This window comes from Trachemys scripta, chromosome 15 (assembly GCF_013100865.1).
Source record: "Trachemys scripta elegans isolate TJP31775 chromosome 15, CAS_Tse_1.0, whole genome shotgun sequence".
Taxonomy (NCBI): domain Eukaryota; kingdom Metazoa; phylum Chordata; order Testudines; family Emydidae; genus Trachemys; species Trachemys scripta.
Window position 1 is genome coordinate 8,042,272 of NC_048312.1, and position 18,315 is coordinate 8,060,586.

General features: G+C 42.7%; 1 protein-coding gene across 3 annotated transcripts in view; it reads right to left on the reverse strand.

Moving 5' to 3' along the window:
* Nucleotides 1–991: 991 nt before the first annotated feature.
* The window catches only part of CDK2AP1 (cyclin dependent kinase 2 associated protein 1), a 28,903-nt gene continuing 11,579 nt past the window's right edge, over nt 992–18,315 (reverse strand). For all 3 annotated transcript variants that reach the window (XM_034791496.1, XM_034791495.1, XM_034791494.1), the window contains 3 exons: nt 5,779–5,885; nt 4,443–4,569; nt 992–1,790 (listed from right to left, as the gene is read on the reverse strand). In XM_034791496.1, coding sequence (XP_034647387.1) covers nt 1,723–1,790; nt 4,443–4,569; nt 5,779–5,856 — 273 coding nt within the window. In that variant the 5' untranslated portion in view covers nt 5,857–5,885 and the 3' untranslated portion in view covers nt 992–1,722. The remainder of the gene's footprint in view (nt 1,791–4,442; nt 4,570–5,778; nt 5,886–18,315) is intronic.

The window sequence follows — 18,315 nt, forward strand, 5'->3', positions numbered from 1 at the left end:
AAAATACTATTTTGTTTTTTACAGTGCAAATATTTGTAATCAAAAATATAAAGTGAACACTGTACACTTTGTAGTCTGTGTTGTAATTGAAATCATTATTTGAAATTGTAGAAAAACAGCCAAAATAGAATATAAATTTAAATTTATTAAAAATGTTATTTAACAGTGCGATTAAAACTTTTTTTAAAAATCATTTGACAGCCCTAGTTTTTAGACATTACATCTTAGTCATCACATCTTTCTTCAACTGACAATCAGACAAAGATGTGGAGGATACTGTAGGTTAAAAGCAACTTCGGTGAGTTCACTCATCTGAACCATTATGCAAAGTGTCCCTTTCCCAAAACTATTATCCCCTAACATCCATAGTTTGCACTGATAAGTATCCCTTTCTTTGGGTTTCATTGTCCAGTTTCAGTAGTCAGTTTTACTTAGTTTACCTTGCAGAATTTTGATGCGACTGAATGCCAGTGTTATGCCATTGTCTTTACTATATCATATTACACTTGAATAGTTTCACCTCAGAAAGGGTCTTTATTCTGTTTTTAAAATTTCCTCCGATTTATTTGAATAGGGAGCATCTACTCCATTTTATTAAAGATGTTGATTTAAAATCACAAGGAAAAGAGGTGATCTTCCATCTTAATGGAGTGGTGGTGGTGTTTTTTGTTTTGTTTGTTTTTACAAGGTATCAAATCACATTCCTAGAACTTTACAGTATCTTTCATTCTTACACATACCCCGCACTTTGCTTTTTATAAGTAGTAATGGAGCTGGCAAGCAGCCTTACCTGCTTCCTGCAGAAATTAACTGCATCAGGCCAGGGCTATGGCTGGAACATCTCCAGCAGTCTACAGCACTGTTCCCTAGTCTGTTCCTGGACTTGAGGCTCCTGCATGAAGGTTAAACATTGGCCTATCTACTGAGTTCTTTTGCACTTTTAACATAAGGTTGATTAAAGTGACTGTACATACAGTTTTAATACAAATTGTTAATGAAAATAAGCTTTATTACATCAAGTAATAAATACATACAAAGATGCAAATAACAGTTTTAGTAATTTATCCAGAATTTTTTTTTTTTTTTTTTTGGCAAACTTACAATTGAAATCTTCAGCCTTAGGGTGAAAATTAGTTTTCTGGGACCTTGTTATTGTTTGTTAGGTTGCTCTATCTTCTGTATTTATAACTCATGCACTTTAAATGGACTCCAAAGCACTAACAATCATGCAAATGCTTATGCAAAAAAAGGGTTATTTCTAAGCAGGGTCTATGCTGTATGGCAAACTGTGAGTATAGCCGACTACTAGGTAAAACATGCTACCAGTGCAGTTATTAAAAAAAAAAAAATCCTTAGAGCTTATGTCAAAGGTTGAAAGATTGACCATGTGGGGTTAAGTGAATATAGTCAAAGAAATAAAAAGAAGGAGACTGTGGCTGGATAAGAAAGGAACTTAAGTATAGTCTGTGGGAGAGAAAGCATTCCTCTGCATGCAGTTTTAGTCTTAACCTTTTAGAAAGAATTTGGGGCGTTTAACATCTAAAAAAAAATGCAAACCCTCAGTAAATTGAAAAATCTTCTCATTCTTAGCTGTACATTTTCATAAGGGCAAAAAAGGGTAAAACAATCAAAATAAAAAGATTCATCTGCATGTTTCAAAAGGAATAAGTATTACATTTTTCTTCATAAAGAGATGGAAAGTCTTGTAATTTAATTAGTAGGCTAGGATCTTGCATTCCGTTCAGTCTCAGCCAAGCATTCCCGAACTAATCCTCTAGCATGAATGATGCCTGCAAAAGAACGGTAAATTTTTTGAAAGCATCAGGTTAGGTGACAGTTGAAATTCAAAAAAGTGTTTTAATGTTTCTGTCCTAAAATAGCTTGCCAGGGTGCTGCAATGTACCATAACTAAGGCAGCAGCATCAGCATCCCCGTGTCCCAACTGCAGTTAAAGCAAGTGAGTTTGGTTCTCCTAACTGGCAACTTTTCGCAGATCAATGCCAGAAAGGACCATTGTGTTAAACTTCAGTTAAAAATCTGTCCTGACCAAAATCCTGAATCCAGGCACCTGTGAACTTAAGTTCCACATTCAGCGATGGATCTAAACTTTGCAGCTCAGGCCTATTTTAAACTGCAAATCTTAATTAAAAAAAAAAAAATCTTGCATAATTGTAATTTGAAAATCTGCTAAAAATAACCTAATCAAAAAGTGTGATCTGTCCATTGAGTAACTTTCTCTTCGAGAGGGTGTCTCTCAACTCAGAGCCATAACTGTCACCTTGAAAGTCAAAGTCTAAGCTCTGCCAGTGTTAACAGAGTGCTAGCGTAGATAGGCCATCATTTTAAGCACCATGTTGTCTAACCTTGCTCAGGTCTAGTTGACATGAACTAGAATTTTCAAAAGCAGCTTAAGTCCCAGCCTTGGTTCTTAAAACATTAGTGGCAGATCTAGACTAGTGCTACCAAAGTTCACAGCAGTGGAGTCTGAGCTTGTGTTTGGTCCAAGGGAGATTTTGGCATGACTTGTCCAGTGCAGACAGGGCTACACTCTGGCACCAAGGTTTCAGGGCAAGAGAGAATAGTTTGGTTTCTGCTCAGAGCTCACCACTACTGCTCCTTAACTGGGTGGAGGAGCTGCTGTTGAGCGGCAGGAGATGCTTAGCCTCATCAAACTCAAAGTACGTTGCCTCTGAAGAACTGCCAGCCCGGAAGCTTCAAGGTCACAGAGCAACAGCCAGTGATTGCACCCAAAGAAATAATTGCTCATTCAATAGTTACACTAGAAAATTTAGGGATATGAGGATTTTCAAAGGGTTAAATATATATATGCACACTAGGAAATTGGTGCCTGTACCTATAGTATGCACAGATATGGACTCAAAGCAGCACATTAGACTTTATGTGGCAAGGTGCCCTGTTTATGCAGCAAAGCTACCCTGAATTAGGTAGAAAACTGAGACAGTTAATTGATTTCAAAGCTTGATAGCTTGAGTGGTTTTTAAGCTGGTGGAGCACGAAACAGAAATCTCCTGCAGGAGGAATGCTCCATATAGCAGATACCTTCCCGCTCCCATGTGGGACACCTGCAAGATTCCCCCAGACCTGTCCCATCATACTACTGTATGCTCCCTACACACACATTTAATTCCTCCTCGTAGGAACCTCCTCCGCTATTGAGTGGGCAAGTTTTTGAGTCAGAAGATGTCAGAAAAATTGGCTGATATCCATGATGCCTATATAAATACATACTCACTGTAATGTAGGAAAGCACAACTTTAATCTAGCAACTGTTCAGCAAGCAATTGTTCATGCTGACAGTCTGAACTTTTCCAGGTCTCTGCTACGTCCTTCTCATTAGCCTATTGCCATTCTTGATCTATTTTGACACTGACTCAGCCAGTGCAATAAAGAGACTCCTACAACATTGATTTTAGTCAGCCCAGATTCCACTTTACCACTCTTATCAGCAGACTTTATCACATCCCTTCCAAGAACAGCTACTATTCGTTTTATTGCACATGGTGGCAGAAATATTACTCTCCCCTTAATAGTTGGGCCTTAAATACAGCTGGCTTAATGCCACCTTTGCACCACCCAGCTGCTGGGCTAATCTGCGACCATTTTAGCCTCTGGCACAGGATAGAGCAGCTTGGGGAACTCCCTTGCACCCAACTGCCCATGGTCCTTATGGGTCACTCCAGCAGCACTTCAGGAATGTCCTTGACATGCCTCCTGCACAGGATGGTGTGGAGCTGGCTACACCAGCTGTAGGGCATGCTGTAATTTCCCCAACCAAGAGGTAAGGATATTTACCATCCTCTTTTGCTGGCCAAAAGGAACTGTGGACCACACATGAACTGGGCCCTTAGACTCTAGTAGCCTCAGGCTCCCTTAGATCTACTTACTGATGTCTAAACAGGTGGAGTTTACAAACAGAGGAGCCAGGAGGAGTGATACATGTGATAGAGGAAGATGCTGGATAGTTCAATGTTAGCCTCCCATTTGTTCGCCCCTCCTCCCCCCCATGCCTCTCTACTGGCCCCTCAATATGCAAGTTACCACAGCGTAGAATCTCTTCAAGCAAAGTTTGAGGGCCGGCTGGAAAAGTGATGTATAAGTGACACTTTGATACATGGTTTGGAGTCTAGTTTAGGGGATTCTAAGTAAGTCTTTTGGGAGCCTACATTGATATGTACACAGTGAGGGGGCTGGAAGAAGGTGCAAGTTACGCCCCTCTGTGCACATGGAATACATTCAGTCATTGGTTTGTCACATAGGAAGTGAATGGGCGATTGCTAAGCTATGTTAAACAAGCAACTCATAGCTAAACACACTAAGTCAAGCCAGCTGTAAGAGTTCCCCCATCTCTGAAGTAAGGGATGTGGGGAAATGGTTTGTAAATATTGGAACAAAAAAATTGTCTATTCTATAAAAACAATTACCTCGTTTTAGCCTCTCCATGGCACTTTTACTTCCAGCATATGTAGGTCTAATTTCTTTTCCTAATTCTTCTATGATAGCTAGAAGTTCTGCATATTTGCTTTGTGGTACTTGACTACTGCTGGTACCCTACAGTTTGAAAGAAATTAATCAATTATACATAGCAAAAAATAATAGCAGATTAAAACAATCATACGAATCTGTTTCATAATGTGCCCCAGTTGATCATGGTCACTTGCACTAAATGCATCAAGTTCATAGTTTTACAGGATTTTAAACACAATGCTGCATTAGCCCCTGCTCCTGCAATCGGCTACGAGGAGGTACCATGCAGTTGCAAGGATCTATTAGGGCAGATCTGACTGCAGGACTGAGACCTTTTAACATTTCATCAGAACAGTATTGCTATCATTAACTAGCACAACATACAACTTCATCTCTCTCTCCCCTCCATTCATGGGGGGGAGGGGAAGAGAGATAGCTCAGTGGTTTGAGCATTGGCCTGCTAAACCCAGGGTTGTGAGTTCAATCCTTAAAGGGGCAAAATCAATACTTGGTCCTGCTAGTGAAGGCAGGGGGCTGGACTCAATGACCTTTCAAGGTCCCTTCCAGCTCTATGAGATAGGTATATCTCCATATATTATATTCTAATTTTAAGTGGTCAGAAGGGCAGGGACTCATGGTTAGTTTTCAAGTATGTTAAAAATAGGTGGGGAGTCAGTGAGAGAGAGATACAAGAAAGCTGTCCATACACCCAGAGAAGGCCGCCTCCTCCCGATTAAATGGTAGAAGCAATTCCACAAAAATTGACCAGTTAGATTCTTGTAGCAGCCAACAGGAAGGTTTGGATCATGCATTTTATAACATTGTTTTGCTGGGGTAAATCTTAATTTACAGTTAAAGATATATTTACTATTAAATATTATTTTGTATTTTAAAAGTCATACTAATAGAGTCCTGTTTGGTGCAGCCTTTGCCATCAAATTATAATCTTTGATCATTTTATACCTATGCCTTTGTCTTCAAACACAGCTCACATCACGGTTCACCAGTGGTCAGAAGGACAGGGACTCATGGTTAGTTATTAAATACCCTGCCTCAGCATGGGAGGATGGATTAGACGACCTCTTGAAGTCCCTTTCAGACTTACATATGATTCTATAACCCCCAGTGAGCACTACAGTTAGTCTAATATGAAACCAGGATGCACGTGATGAATCTGTCTGCCATTTAGATTTCATTTCAAAGCAAGGGAGGGTCACATCAGTCTACATGCCACAATTCATACTACTGCTCAAACCTCGTCACCAATACAATTTTAAAAAATTGGAATTTTACCTGCATCCCTTGCGTATAGCCTAGAGACGGGGGTCCATAATCATTTATAAGCTGTCTGTATTGTGCAGAGGTTGCCATACTTGTGGAGGGAGAGTGAACACTTCCAGCTTTTGAGGAAGAAAAAATAGGAAAGCAAGATTTATTATCATTGGGGCATAATTCAGTGAGGTGGTTTTTTTAAATAAACAGTAACCTGTCAACATTTTTTTCCAGATCACTAACTCAAGAGTCACACTGTTCGCTGCAAACAGTACAGACAGTTAAAGTAACCATCCTGTAGTGTACACTGTACGTGTGAAAGTAGTGCAGGCCATAACATTACAGATATATCTAGACTTGGAAGGATTCGATTTTTAATCGGTAAATGTCAGTAAATGATCATTTCACCAAAGCCACACAAACCCATGACAAAAATTCTTCCATTGATGATAATCACAATTTACAGAGAGGCAAAGTAAGAAAAAAGCTGCTTAAGAACTTTAGAGTCTGATTTAAGGATATTTACTTGGTATATTTTGACATGTGATGTTGGCAATTTGTGTTTTAACAGTTATAAAGTTTAAACTTTCTGAACCTTAGCGTCTTCTGTCTGACCCCACACCCCATCAGTTTGCACAACTGTGAATATTTAAATCATGAATAGAAAAAAATGCTCAAAAATAAACACTGAAAAAGTAAAAATTAAGTTCTGCCAAGCCTGGTTATATCATTTGTACTGTTAAAAATTCAATACTATATAAAATTAAATGTTCTGTAAACTTACTGTAAATATGGCTGTAATTTTACAACTCAAACTGTCACCACATTTGCAATGCAAATCACCCTAAAAGCTATTTTGAGCCTACACCACAACTATTCATTGTGTGACATCAGCAGTGAATATTGTTCATCACGTTCATCTCTTGTGTGATGTCAAACATTTTTAACCAGTAGGATTGGGCTATGCAAATAAACCAAGGAAAGAGATCACTAATATAACACCACTTTTTTGTTACTAAGTCTGATATTTCACGAGATCATCAGACTTCAGAGTGAAGTTAAACTGCACTGACAGAACATTTTTATTATGAACATATATTTACTTTTGGCACTATCAAGCTTTATGGTCCCCTTAGGTAAATACTGACAGACATTACTTCTAGGGTCAATACATCTTGCATGGATCGTAAAGTAACAGAGGTAATTATCTACTTAATGTTCCATCTTGATTATTTTTAAAATAGTAGGTTCCTCAAAAGATAGCTGCTATACTTGATGCAATCTTTCAGAAAGTGCCTTTTCCTGAAGGAGTTCAAGGTGAGTTACTCATATTGCACAGGAACATTCCTCCTACGCTTCCTCCAAATAAACCCAAAACCTTTCGTGTCCTTTATTATTCCATAAGTTAATGTGGCTTTTTAAATTAACCAAGAGTTACAGGACCTCATTTAACGGGTTTTGCCAGTGTTATCAGTCAAAGATCTGCCCCGGTAGAGGAGAATCTGAACAGATTCCTTAATCAGTTTCTAACATTCAAAATGTGTGTGGGGGAGAGAAACATCAGATCACTTCCCCCTTTTCCTCGAGGGCAACAATCAACAGTGAAAGGAGACGCACACGATAGACAGATCCAGTGTTGTGCATTGCTGATTTAAGGGCTCAACCTCTGTCCACGTGAGTCTGCTAATGGCACCTATTGATCTCATTTCATCTGCCCACTGAAACAGCCTCCTCAGTCATCGTCTATCATCCTTTTCAGGAAAATGCACCATTTTAAAAATGAAAAGGCATGTAAGGGTCCCGATCCTGCTGCTTGTTTTCATAACCTTATTGGGAGTTCTGCCCAAGTAGGGGTTGCAGAATCTGACCTAAGGGGGATTTATATCATCATGTTTAGCTGTTCTTTCTCTCCTCGTTAAACGTTCCTGCTCCCACGGTAGCGTCCCTCTGTCCAGGCTTTCTCTCCAGCCTCTCAGACACACCAGCTCCCTTCTCTACAAACTCCTTTCCTGAAAATTCCAAGGCTTCTCCCACTCCCTTTCCCGTGTCTGTGGCCCTATTTGGAATTTAAATGAAATACAAATGAAAAGGATTTGACGTTGTGAGAGTCATTTTGTTCCGTTTAGTGTTTTACTCCTGACTTATTTATTTTTGCAAGGACACCACCAAAGGAAGCAGAGATCACACGATAAGAAGTGCTACTGAGTGCATGATGGAACCATGAGTCTAATCTTCCTCATTTTGAAAGTATCATTGTGCTTCTGTAGCAATCACAGAGAACCATGATGGCCTGGTCTTCACTACAAAAAGAAAGGGTGTTCTTAACTTGAGTTAGCTAAAGCAAGATACAATCCTAGTGAAGACAAGGTGGCTGTAGCTTTTTCATGAGTCAGCTGCTTGAGTTGAAGACTCATCTCCCCTTTAACCTTCAGCTCAATTTGCTAATTTGTTTGAAAAATTACAGACTGCCTTATCTTGAAAGGGTTGCTAACATGAGGTACGAACACACCTTTTTCCTAATGATGGTACACCTTAACGTTCTCAATTCTTACACTCTGTAATGTAGGTTGTTGTCTCAGGACACACTTACACTTGCAATATTTTTATATCCACATTTTACCCAACATTTCAAAAATCTATAATAATGATGTCAAACAGACATCCATGATGCTACTTTGCAGGTAGTAGCACCTTTCCTCCAAGGGTCTCATAATGCTTTACAACCATTAATTAGCCCAGCACGCTGTAAGGAAGGGGAGTTTGGTTATGCCCATTTTACAGAAAAGAAAACCGGGCATAGGTAGGTTAAGTGTCTTTCCCTACATTCACAAAGGATGGGCCCAATCCTGTGACTGCTTGCCACCAGGTGATTCTGAAAAGTCTAATTGAAGTCTGTGGAACTGCTTGCAGTAATAAGTACACCACCTGGGTGGAAAGGCATTTACAGGGTCAAGCCCTGAATCAGTTTACAAGGACAAGACATTCAGGAGTCCAGACCCCAGTCACCTGTCCTAGCAACTAGCCACCGCATCTTTCCTATTGGTTATGAAGTAGTAAAAAAAAAAAAAAAAAAAAAGTAGAAAACAACTACAATTATTTGTTTCAGCTGGTTGCTTTTAACAACAATACAGAACAGACATTTCATTGATCTCCTGCTTGGACCATGTTAATTTGAACTATGTCACGTTCCCAGTCTGGATAGAAGTCAAGATTACAACATAAGGAGCGTACAGATAAGAATAAAAACCATCAGGTGCCTGATGCATGGAGACAAAGCAGTGACACCACAGCAAGGTGTTGCATGAGAAAGTTTCACAGATCTGGACACTGACAACAATATGGCATTGCAGTATAGAGTAGCTGCAGATTCGGACAGTGGCTGAATTAGCATTAAAGGGAAAAGTGTACAACCACTAAGGAGAATGTACTAAAAGCCTGATCCTGTGAGAGAGCAATGGGGAAAGGATTGGCACTGGGATTTTGTGACACCAAGGACATCACTTCTCATTAATAATCAGATCAATGGAATTTTGGCACTGGAGAAGCCAGGGACACTGTATTGTCTACTTTACCCACAGCATATGCAAAGCTGTGATGCAGACACTAGAGGCCATTACAGAGCAAAGAATGTCCTGCCGAATGACAAGTAGCGGTAACCATGGTGAGTTTACCTGTTTCTTTGCAGTCTGCATCAAAAATGTAATAAGACATAATGCCATGCGCCAACCACTTTATCAGTAGCAGCAGGCACAGAGAACAAAGAAGGGGATTTAGCTTGGCTGTGATACCAGTTCTTCATGCGCTGCAAGCGCCCATGTCAGACACCTGCCAGTCATTCCCAGAGGGAGTAGGGGAGTGTGTGGGACTCGGCACAATAAAAAGAAAAGCAAATTTTTGTATTTATTTAAAATGCGGTTGTGATCCTGATAACGAGCTTGAGTGCAGAGTATTTCCTGACAATTAATGTCTGGTGGGGAGTAATGGACCTTGGCCTTTTCTCAGCCTCTCAACTCTCCCATTAGTCCCCTGGAAGGGCCCTGGGTTTTAGATGTTTTTACTTAGTTAATCCAAAATACATGTGTGTATCAAAGCATTTAATAGATTTAAAATTATATTTGCTGGCCCCTGTCATTATAATGAGCAGCAAAACCAGGCCAGCGAGCCTCAAATGGCATCCTAAGTCATAGGAGACCACATCAAGAGGTCAAAATGACTGTACTGCATAGAAGAGGGTAAAAGATCCAGCATGGCATTTGGATGTCGTCTTTCTCTGGCATCAGCCCTGGACTGATCCAAAGTGCCGACGAGATCTGCAGAGCGCTGTATGGCTTCTCCCTCTGCCAGCACCAGGGATGAGGCAAGCCGGAGTCAGACTCTAGACCTGAACATCTGGGATCTGGAGCAGTATGTTCTCACTATACACGTGGAGATGGAGGGGAGAGTATCAGTGGCAGGGACAACTCAAATTCACTCCCCTGGTTGATCCAATTGAGGTCAAGGCTGCTGACCTTCACCGAAGGGTGTAAGGTCTGATGGCAGCGATTTTGGGATACACATGTCGCCTAACACTAGGCTGGTAGCCAAGCCATGCTGATATTGATAAAGGAGGCGTGGGTGACAAGATAATAGGCATGCTGATGTATCTAGCTTTAGACATAAAAACTGCCGACAACGCTCACGGATTTATCACGAGCCTTGCACTATTTGATGTTCTTCTTAATGCTCCGGGTGCTGGAGGAAAGTGATCATGTGAGAATCTCAGCTTGCATCGTTTTTAAAAAGAGAAATTTTTAGCAATTTTTAGAGAAGTTCAAAAAGAGAAGTTTTTAAGTTTCAGTTTCTCTTGACTGAAGGAAAAAAGCTTGAAAATGTGACCCGAGTACCCACGAAGGTTCAGAAACCACATGTCAAACAAGAACCCCAAATGTATTTTTTCTAAATCTCATGATTTTAAGGGACAATCTCATGATTTTGGGGCCTGACTCATTACTTTTGAATGCTGGCAATTAGCAATACCGCAAACAGACAAGAGAGACTAATGTCACCAGAGCCTCTGGAGGAATGGCAGATGCTAGTTGCACTCCTCAGACTCAGACATCCCCTATTCTCAAGATTCAGCTGCACTCTTGGAATGACTCATCACATTTACTCCCAATCCTCCCCCTTTCAGCCCCCCAACTTACCTCCCGCTGCTCTCTCTCAACCTGATTCAACACCCAGTGAAATTCAAGTAAATGGAAAGGTCCCATAAACTTCAACGGGCCTGGAATCAGGCCCTATATGCCCAACCCAGCTCCCACTGAAGGCAACAGGAACCTTTCCACGGACTGCAGTAGGAGCTGAATGGAGCACTATCTGCCTCCCACCCAGCTGCCCTGCCTTTAACTCCTCTTCCTTCCTGCAGAGCTGCTCCTCCAATTCTCTCTGGTTTCACTCGTCTGGTTGATGAGAATTTGTGTTTTTAAATCTACTGCTGTTGCCAGCAAGTGAAGTGAATGGGAAGTCAGGTTGTGCTTGGAGAGCTCACAAAACCCTGTGCATGCTGCAAGGTAAAGTGTGTTTCTGTAGCCAGGTCAAGGCACTCTCATCTGATCTGCTTACAACACACACAGACAGTTATAGATACATGGTGGCAGCTTTTGTCACCACACAACCATGTGGCATGTTTATCGCATCCAAACCTACTGTGCTGCTTAACTGCGGCCTCATCTACACTCAAAAGTTGTACTGCTTTAATTACACAGAAGTAGTTAAAGTGGTATAACACCCCCACCTCCACTTGCATACAGTTACAGATGCTTAGGCCTGGTCTACACAATGAGTTTCATTCGAATTTAGCAGCATTAAATTGAATTAACCCTGCACCCATCCACACAACGAAGCCATTTCTTTCGAAATAAAGGGCTTTTAAAATCGATTTCTGTACTCCTCCCCGACGAGCGGAGTAGCGCCGAAATCAATATTGCCATTTCGAATTAGGGTTAGTGTGGCCGCAATTCGATGGTATTGACCTCCAGGAGCTATCCCACAGTGCACCATTGTGACCGCTCTAGACAGCAATCTGAACTCGGATGTACTGGCCAGGTAGACAGGAAAAGCCCCGCAAACATTTGAATTTTATTTCCTGTTTGCTCAGCACAGGTGACCACAGAGAGCTCATAAGCACAGGTAACCATGCAGGCCGATAATTGAAAAAGAGCACGAGCATGGACCGTACAGGAGGTACTGGATCTGATCGCTATATGGGGAGAGGATTCAGTGCTAGCAGAACTTCGTTCGAAAAGATGAAATGCCAAAACTTTTGAAAAAATCTCCAAGGGCATGATGGAGAGAGGCCATAATAGGGACTTTGATCAGTACCGCGTGAAAGTCAAGGAGCTCAGACAAACCTATCAAAAAACAAAGGAGGCAAACGGTCGCTCCGGGTCAGAGCCGTGGACATGCTGCTTCTACGCCGAGCTGCATGCAATTCTAGGGGGGGCCGCCACCACTACCCCACCTCTGACCGTGGATTCCGAGGCGGGGGTAATCTCATAAGCCACACCTGAGGATTCTGCGGACAGGGAAGAGGAGGAGGAGGAGGACAAGCTTGCGGAGAGCACACAACACTCCGTTCTCCCCAACAGCCAGGATCTTTTTCTCAGCCTGACTGAAGTACCCTCCCAAGCCAGTATCCAAGACCATGACCCCATGGAAGGGACCTCAGGTGAGTTTACCTTTTAAAATATAAAACTTGTTTTAAAAGCAAGCATTTTTTAATGATTACTTTGCCCTGAGGACTTGGGATGCATTCGCGGCCAGTACAGCTACTGGAGAAGTCTGTTAACGTGTCTGGGGATGGAGCAGAAATCCTCCAGGGACATCTCCATGAAGCTCTCCTGGAGGTACTCCAAAAGCCTTTCCACAAGGTTTCTGGGCAGTGCAGCCTTATTCCATCCTCCATGGTAGGACACTTGACCACGTCATGCTAGTAGCAAGTAATCTGGTATCATTGCATGACAAAGCCTGGCAGCGTATGGTCCCGGTGTTTGCTGGCAGTCAAGCAACATCCATTCTTTATCTCGCTGTGTAATCCTCAGGACAGTGATATCGCTCATGGTAACCTGGTTGAAATACGGGAATTTAATTAAGGGGACAGAGGTGGCCGTTCCTACTGGGCTGTTTGCCTGTGGCTGAAAAGAAATCCTTCCCTGCAGTTAGCCAAGCACGGGGGGGGGGGGGGGGTGTTGGCGCTGAGCTTTTTGCCTTTGGCTAGCAGGGATCTTCCCAGATACCAGCCACGCGGTGGGGGGAGGGATAAAGCGATCATCCAGAGAATTGGATGGGGGGTGGGATTAGTTTGTTTTCTGCTGCTGAAGGTTAACAGGAAAATCGCAGCACTCAACGGGCTTTGCTTGGTATGTGGGAAAGGAGGGCGCAGAAGCCGAAAGACAATGGCTTACCATAGCCGCATGCAAGCCGAATTCTGTTGCCTGGACCTGCGTCTGTGATCTCTAGCAGCAAAGCCACAGGCACTCAATATTAAGAGGCAAAATGCGACCTTGCACAGAAATCACATGTGCTATGTAATGTGAATAGTGTTATACTCTTTCATGGTGTACAAGCATTGTTCTGTAAAATGTATCTTTTTAAAAAATTCTCTCCTTTATTCCCTCCCTCCAGCAGCTGCAAATTTTTCAAGCCTTCCTCCTCCATCCCGAAGGCTATCTCAGATAAGGCGTCGGAAAAAGAGGACGCGGGACGAGATGTTCGCGGAAATCATGGAATCCACCCGCAGTGAAAGAGCTCATCTGAATGAGTGGAAGGACACAGTTTCAAAGTATAGGAAAGATGCCAGTGAACGTGAGGACAGGTGGGACCAACATGAGGACAGAAGGGACCAACGTGAGGAGAGGAGAGACGCTTGAGATGAGAGGTGGCGGCAGGAAGATCAGAGGAGGAAGGATGCAATGCTGGGTCTGCTGTGTGAGCAAACAGACATGCTCCGACATCTGATGGAGCTTCAGGAACGGCAGCAGGATCACAGACTGCCGCTGTAGCCCCTGTATAACCACCCTCCCCCCTCACCATGTTCCATAGCCTCCTCACCCAGACGTGTAAGAACGCGGGGGGGAGGCTCCGTGCACCCTCCCATTCCACCCCAGTGGATAGCCCAAGCAAAGGGCTGTCATTATTTTAACCTTTTTTTAGTGGCCTTTTCCTTCCCTCTGATCCTCCTCCCAAACCCCACCCAGGCTACCTTCACAGTTCTCTCCCTCTTTTTATAATCAATTAATAAAGAATACATGATTTTTAAACAATAGTGACTTTATTTCCTTTGAAAGCAAGCTGTGATCGAAGGGGGAGGGTGGGTTCCTTACAGAGAATGAGTCAATAAAGGGGGCGGGTTTTCATCAAGTAGAAACAAACAGAAATTTCATACTGTAGCCTGGCCAGTCATGAAACTGGTTTTCAAAGCTGCTCTGATGCGCAGCGCTTCCTGGTGTGCTCTTCTAATCGCCCTGGTGTCTGGCTGCGCGTAGTCAGCAGCCAGGCGATTTGCCTCAGCCTCCCACCCCGCCATAAAGGTCTCCCCCTTACTTTCACAGAGATTGTGGAGCACACAGCAAGCAGCAATAACAATGGGGATATTGGTTTGGCTGAGGTCTGAGCGAGTCAGTAACGATCGCCAGCGACCTTTTAAACGGCCAAATGCACATTCTACCACCATTCTGCACTCGCTCAGCCTGTAGCTGAACAGCTCCTGACTCCTGTCCAGGCTGCCTGTGTATGGCTTCATGAGCCATGGCATTAAGGGGTAGGCTGGGTCCCCAAGAATAACTATTGGCATTTCAACATCCCCAACGGTTATTTTCTGGTCCGGGAAGTAAGTCCCTTGCTGCAGCCGTTTAAACAGAGTAGTGTTCCTGAAGATGCAAGCTTCATGAACCCTTCCCGGCCACCCACGTTGATGTTGGTGAAATGTCCCTTGTGATCCACCAGTGCTTGCAGCACCATTGAAAAGTACCCCTTGCGGTTTATGTACTGGGTACCCTGGTGCTCCGGTGCCAAGATAGGGATATGGGTTCCATCTATCGCCCCACCACAGTTAGGGAATCCCATTGCAGCAAAGCCATCCACTATGGCCTGTACATTTCCCAGAGTCACTACCTTTTGTAGCAGCACCTGAGTGATTGCTTTGGCTACTTGCATCACAGCAGCCCCCACAGTAGATTTGCCCACTCCAAATTGATTTCCGACTGACCGGTAGCTGTCTGGCGTTGCAAGATTCCACAGGGCTATCGCCACTCGCTTCTCAACTGTGAGGGCTGCTCTCATCTTGGTATTCTGGCGCTTCAGGACAGGGGACAGCAAGTCACAAAGTTCCATGAAAGTGCCCTTACGCATGCAAAAGTTTCTCAGCCACTGGGAATCGTCCCACACCTGCAACACTATGCGGTCCCACCAGTCTGTGCTTGTTTCCCAGGCCCAGAATCAGCGTTCCACGGATAGAACCTGCCCCATTAACAACATGATCTCCAAAGCACCGGGGCCCGCGGTTTGAGAGAATTCTGTGTCCATGTCCTCATCACTCTTGTCGCCGCGCTGCCATCGCCGCCTCGTTTTTCTGGTCCTGGTTCAGCATAAACTGCACAAGAATGCGCGAGGTGTTTACAATGTTCATGACTGCTGTCTTGAGCTGAGCGGGCTCCACGCTTGCCGTGGTATGGAGTCTGCAGTGTTCACCCAGGAAAAAAGGCGCGAAACGGTTGTCTGCCTTTGCTTTCATGGAGGGAGGGGGGAGGATGTACCGAGAACCACCTGCGACAATGGTTTTTGCCCCATCAGGCACTGGGATCTCTACCCAGAATTCCAATGGGCGGGGGAGACTGTGGGAACTATGGGATAGGTATGGGATAACTACCCACAGTGCAACGCTCCGGAAATCAAAGCTAGCCCCGGTACATGGACGCACACCGCCGAATTAATGTGCTTAGTGTGGCCGCATACATTCGACTTTATACAATCTGTTTCCAAAATTCGAATTCTGTAAATTCAGATTAATCTCGTAGTGTAGACATACCCTTATAGCAGTGTAGTTATTCCGGTATGGGAAGGGGGAAAAACTATACAAATATAAGGAACACTTATTCCAATATAATTGTGTCCACAGTAGGGGTCCTACAACTATTTAATTAGGGGGTTGATTTTATTATTTTAACTAAAGTATTTATACTGGTACAAAATCTGTGAACATTTTGGTGCTTGCTGGAGAAAATCCATGCAATTATCCCACAGTGCCTCTGCAGGAGGTCTGAATTTTTCACAGAGTGCTTTTATCCCAAGTGTTTGTCAAGCATTTGAGCAAAAACGGGTGTTAAAAAACATGTCTTAAACAATCTGAATAAAAACCTACTCCCCTCTCAGTTGCTAAGCTGTCATTTTCTTGTGATGTCAAATCCCCCCACTTCTCTAGTCAACCATAGAATCCTCTGGCAATCAATCAATCAAGGCAAAACCTGATATTTCTAAGTAGAGCAGAAAATAAAAGCTTTTTCTTAAGAACAAAACCCCACACACAACTCTCATCCCTAAGAAAAAGCCAGTTCATCTGAAGTTGCATTTTTAATACAAGTGGATTAATTGTGAGTTTAACACATTTGCCCAACTAAGATTGTGTCATGAACATATAGGCCTGATTCTACTCTCAAAACCACCAATGTAAATCGGAAATAATTCTGTTGAACGTATTGGTGTCACAGCCATGTAAACCTTGTTTAAGTGACAGCAGAATTAAGCTCATTGGGTAAATTCCTCCACTGCCTTGTACTCTGGGCAAACTGCTGCCTTTTTGATTGGGTGGAATTCTACAGCCCCTGGGCACAGGTGGAAGTGACGACCCACAAAGAGAGAAATCAATGGGGCCAGGATTTCACCCCAGATGCCAGGCCCAATTTGTGGAATCTGGCCATTTTACAATCACATCAGTCTGAATCATGGCTTTAAAGTTCAAACTTAGAAGGAAAGAACATGAATTCTTAGCACTCAAAACATCTTGGCTTCGTTTATACAAAATGAAACTGCAATCTCATGGAGGACAGGTGGAGAAGGGCAAACATGGTACCTATCTTTAAAAAGTGGGAACCAAGAGAACCCAGGGAATTACAGACCAGTCAACCTAACTTTGATACCTGGAAAGATATTGGAACATTATTAAACAATCAAATTGTAAGCACCTAGAGGATAATAGGGTTATAAGTAATAGCCAACATGGATTTGTCAAGAATGAATAATGCCACACCAACCTAATTTCCTTCTTTTACAGGGTTACTATCTTAGTGGATGGGGGGAAGGTGTAGATGTGATGTATCTTGGTTTTACTACGGCTTTTAACAGCCCCACATAATGTTCTCAAAAGCAAACTAGGGAAATGTGGTCTCGATAAAATTACCATAATGTGGGTGCAAAACTGATTGATAGACCATACTCAGAGAGTAATTATCAATGGTTCACTGTCAAACTGGGAGGGCGTATCTAGTAGGGTCCAGTTCTGAGTCTGGCATTATTCTATATTTTCATTAATGACTTGGCTAATGAAGCGAAGAGTATGATTATAAAATGTGTCGATAACTTCTGTCTGGGAGGGCTTACTAGCACTTTGGAAGAGAGGATTAAAACTCAAAACCCTCTGGACAAACTGGAGAATTGGTCTGAAATCAACAAGATTAAATTTAATGAAGACAAGTGCAAAGCATGCTTAGTCTTAAGAAAAGAGGACTGAGATGGGACCTGCTAATAGTCTTCAAATATGTTCAAGGCTATTATAAAAAGAGGATGGTGATCTATTGTTCTCCATGTCCACTGAAGGTAGGACAAGAAGTAATGGGCTTAATCTACATCAAGGGAAATTTAGGTTAGTTATTAGGAAAAACTTTCTAACTATAAGGGTAGTTAATCTTTGAAATATGCTTCCAAGGGAGGTTGTGGAATCCCCATCATTGGAAGTTTCTAAGAACAGATTGGACAAACACCTGTCAGGGATGGTCTAGGTTTACTTGGTCCTGCCTCAGCGTGGGGAGTTGGTCTAGAAATTGGTTCAAGGTCCCTTCCAGTCTGACGGTTCTATTATTTTAATCATTGAGATGCCACATGGGCATCAGTGTCTATGCAGGCAGATCCTATTGCAGCACCAGGGCAAAGCACGGGACAGGCACTGCCAACCTAGCAGTGAAACACTCGGTGTCCCATTACGAATTCCCCTAAACACTCCGGTCCCACTGAATATTTAAATAAACAAACAATAAAAAAATGCCATTTCCGTAGAAAATATTGGGACTGATCCCCTTTGCAAAGTCCCCTTTACAGTGCTCTCACAATGTAAATGAGACATGCATTATATCTACTTATTTACTTTATATTTACACCCGCTTTAAATCCCCTTTACATTGCCAGAGCCTAGAAAGGGGCTTTGGTGTAAATGGAAGGCAAATGAGAATCAGGCCATTTCCTTAAAAACAAAACCAAACAAAAAATGCCAGGTTATTCTTCTGCAACAGCCAAAGAACCTCGTTTAAGTTT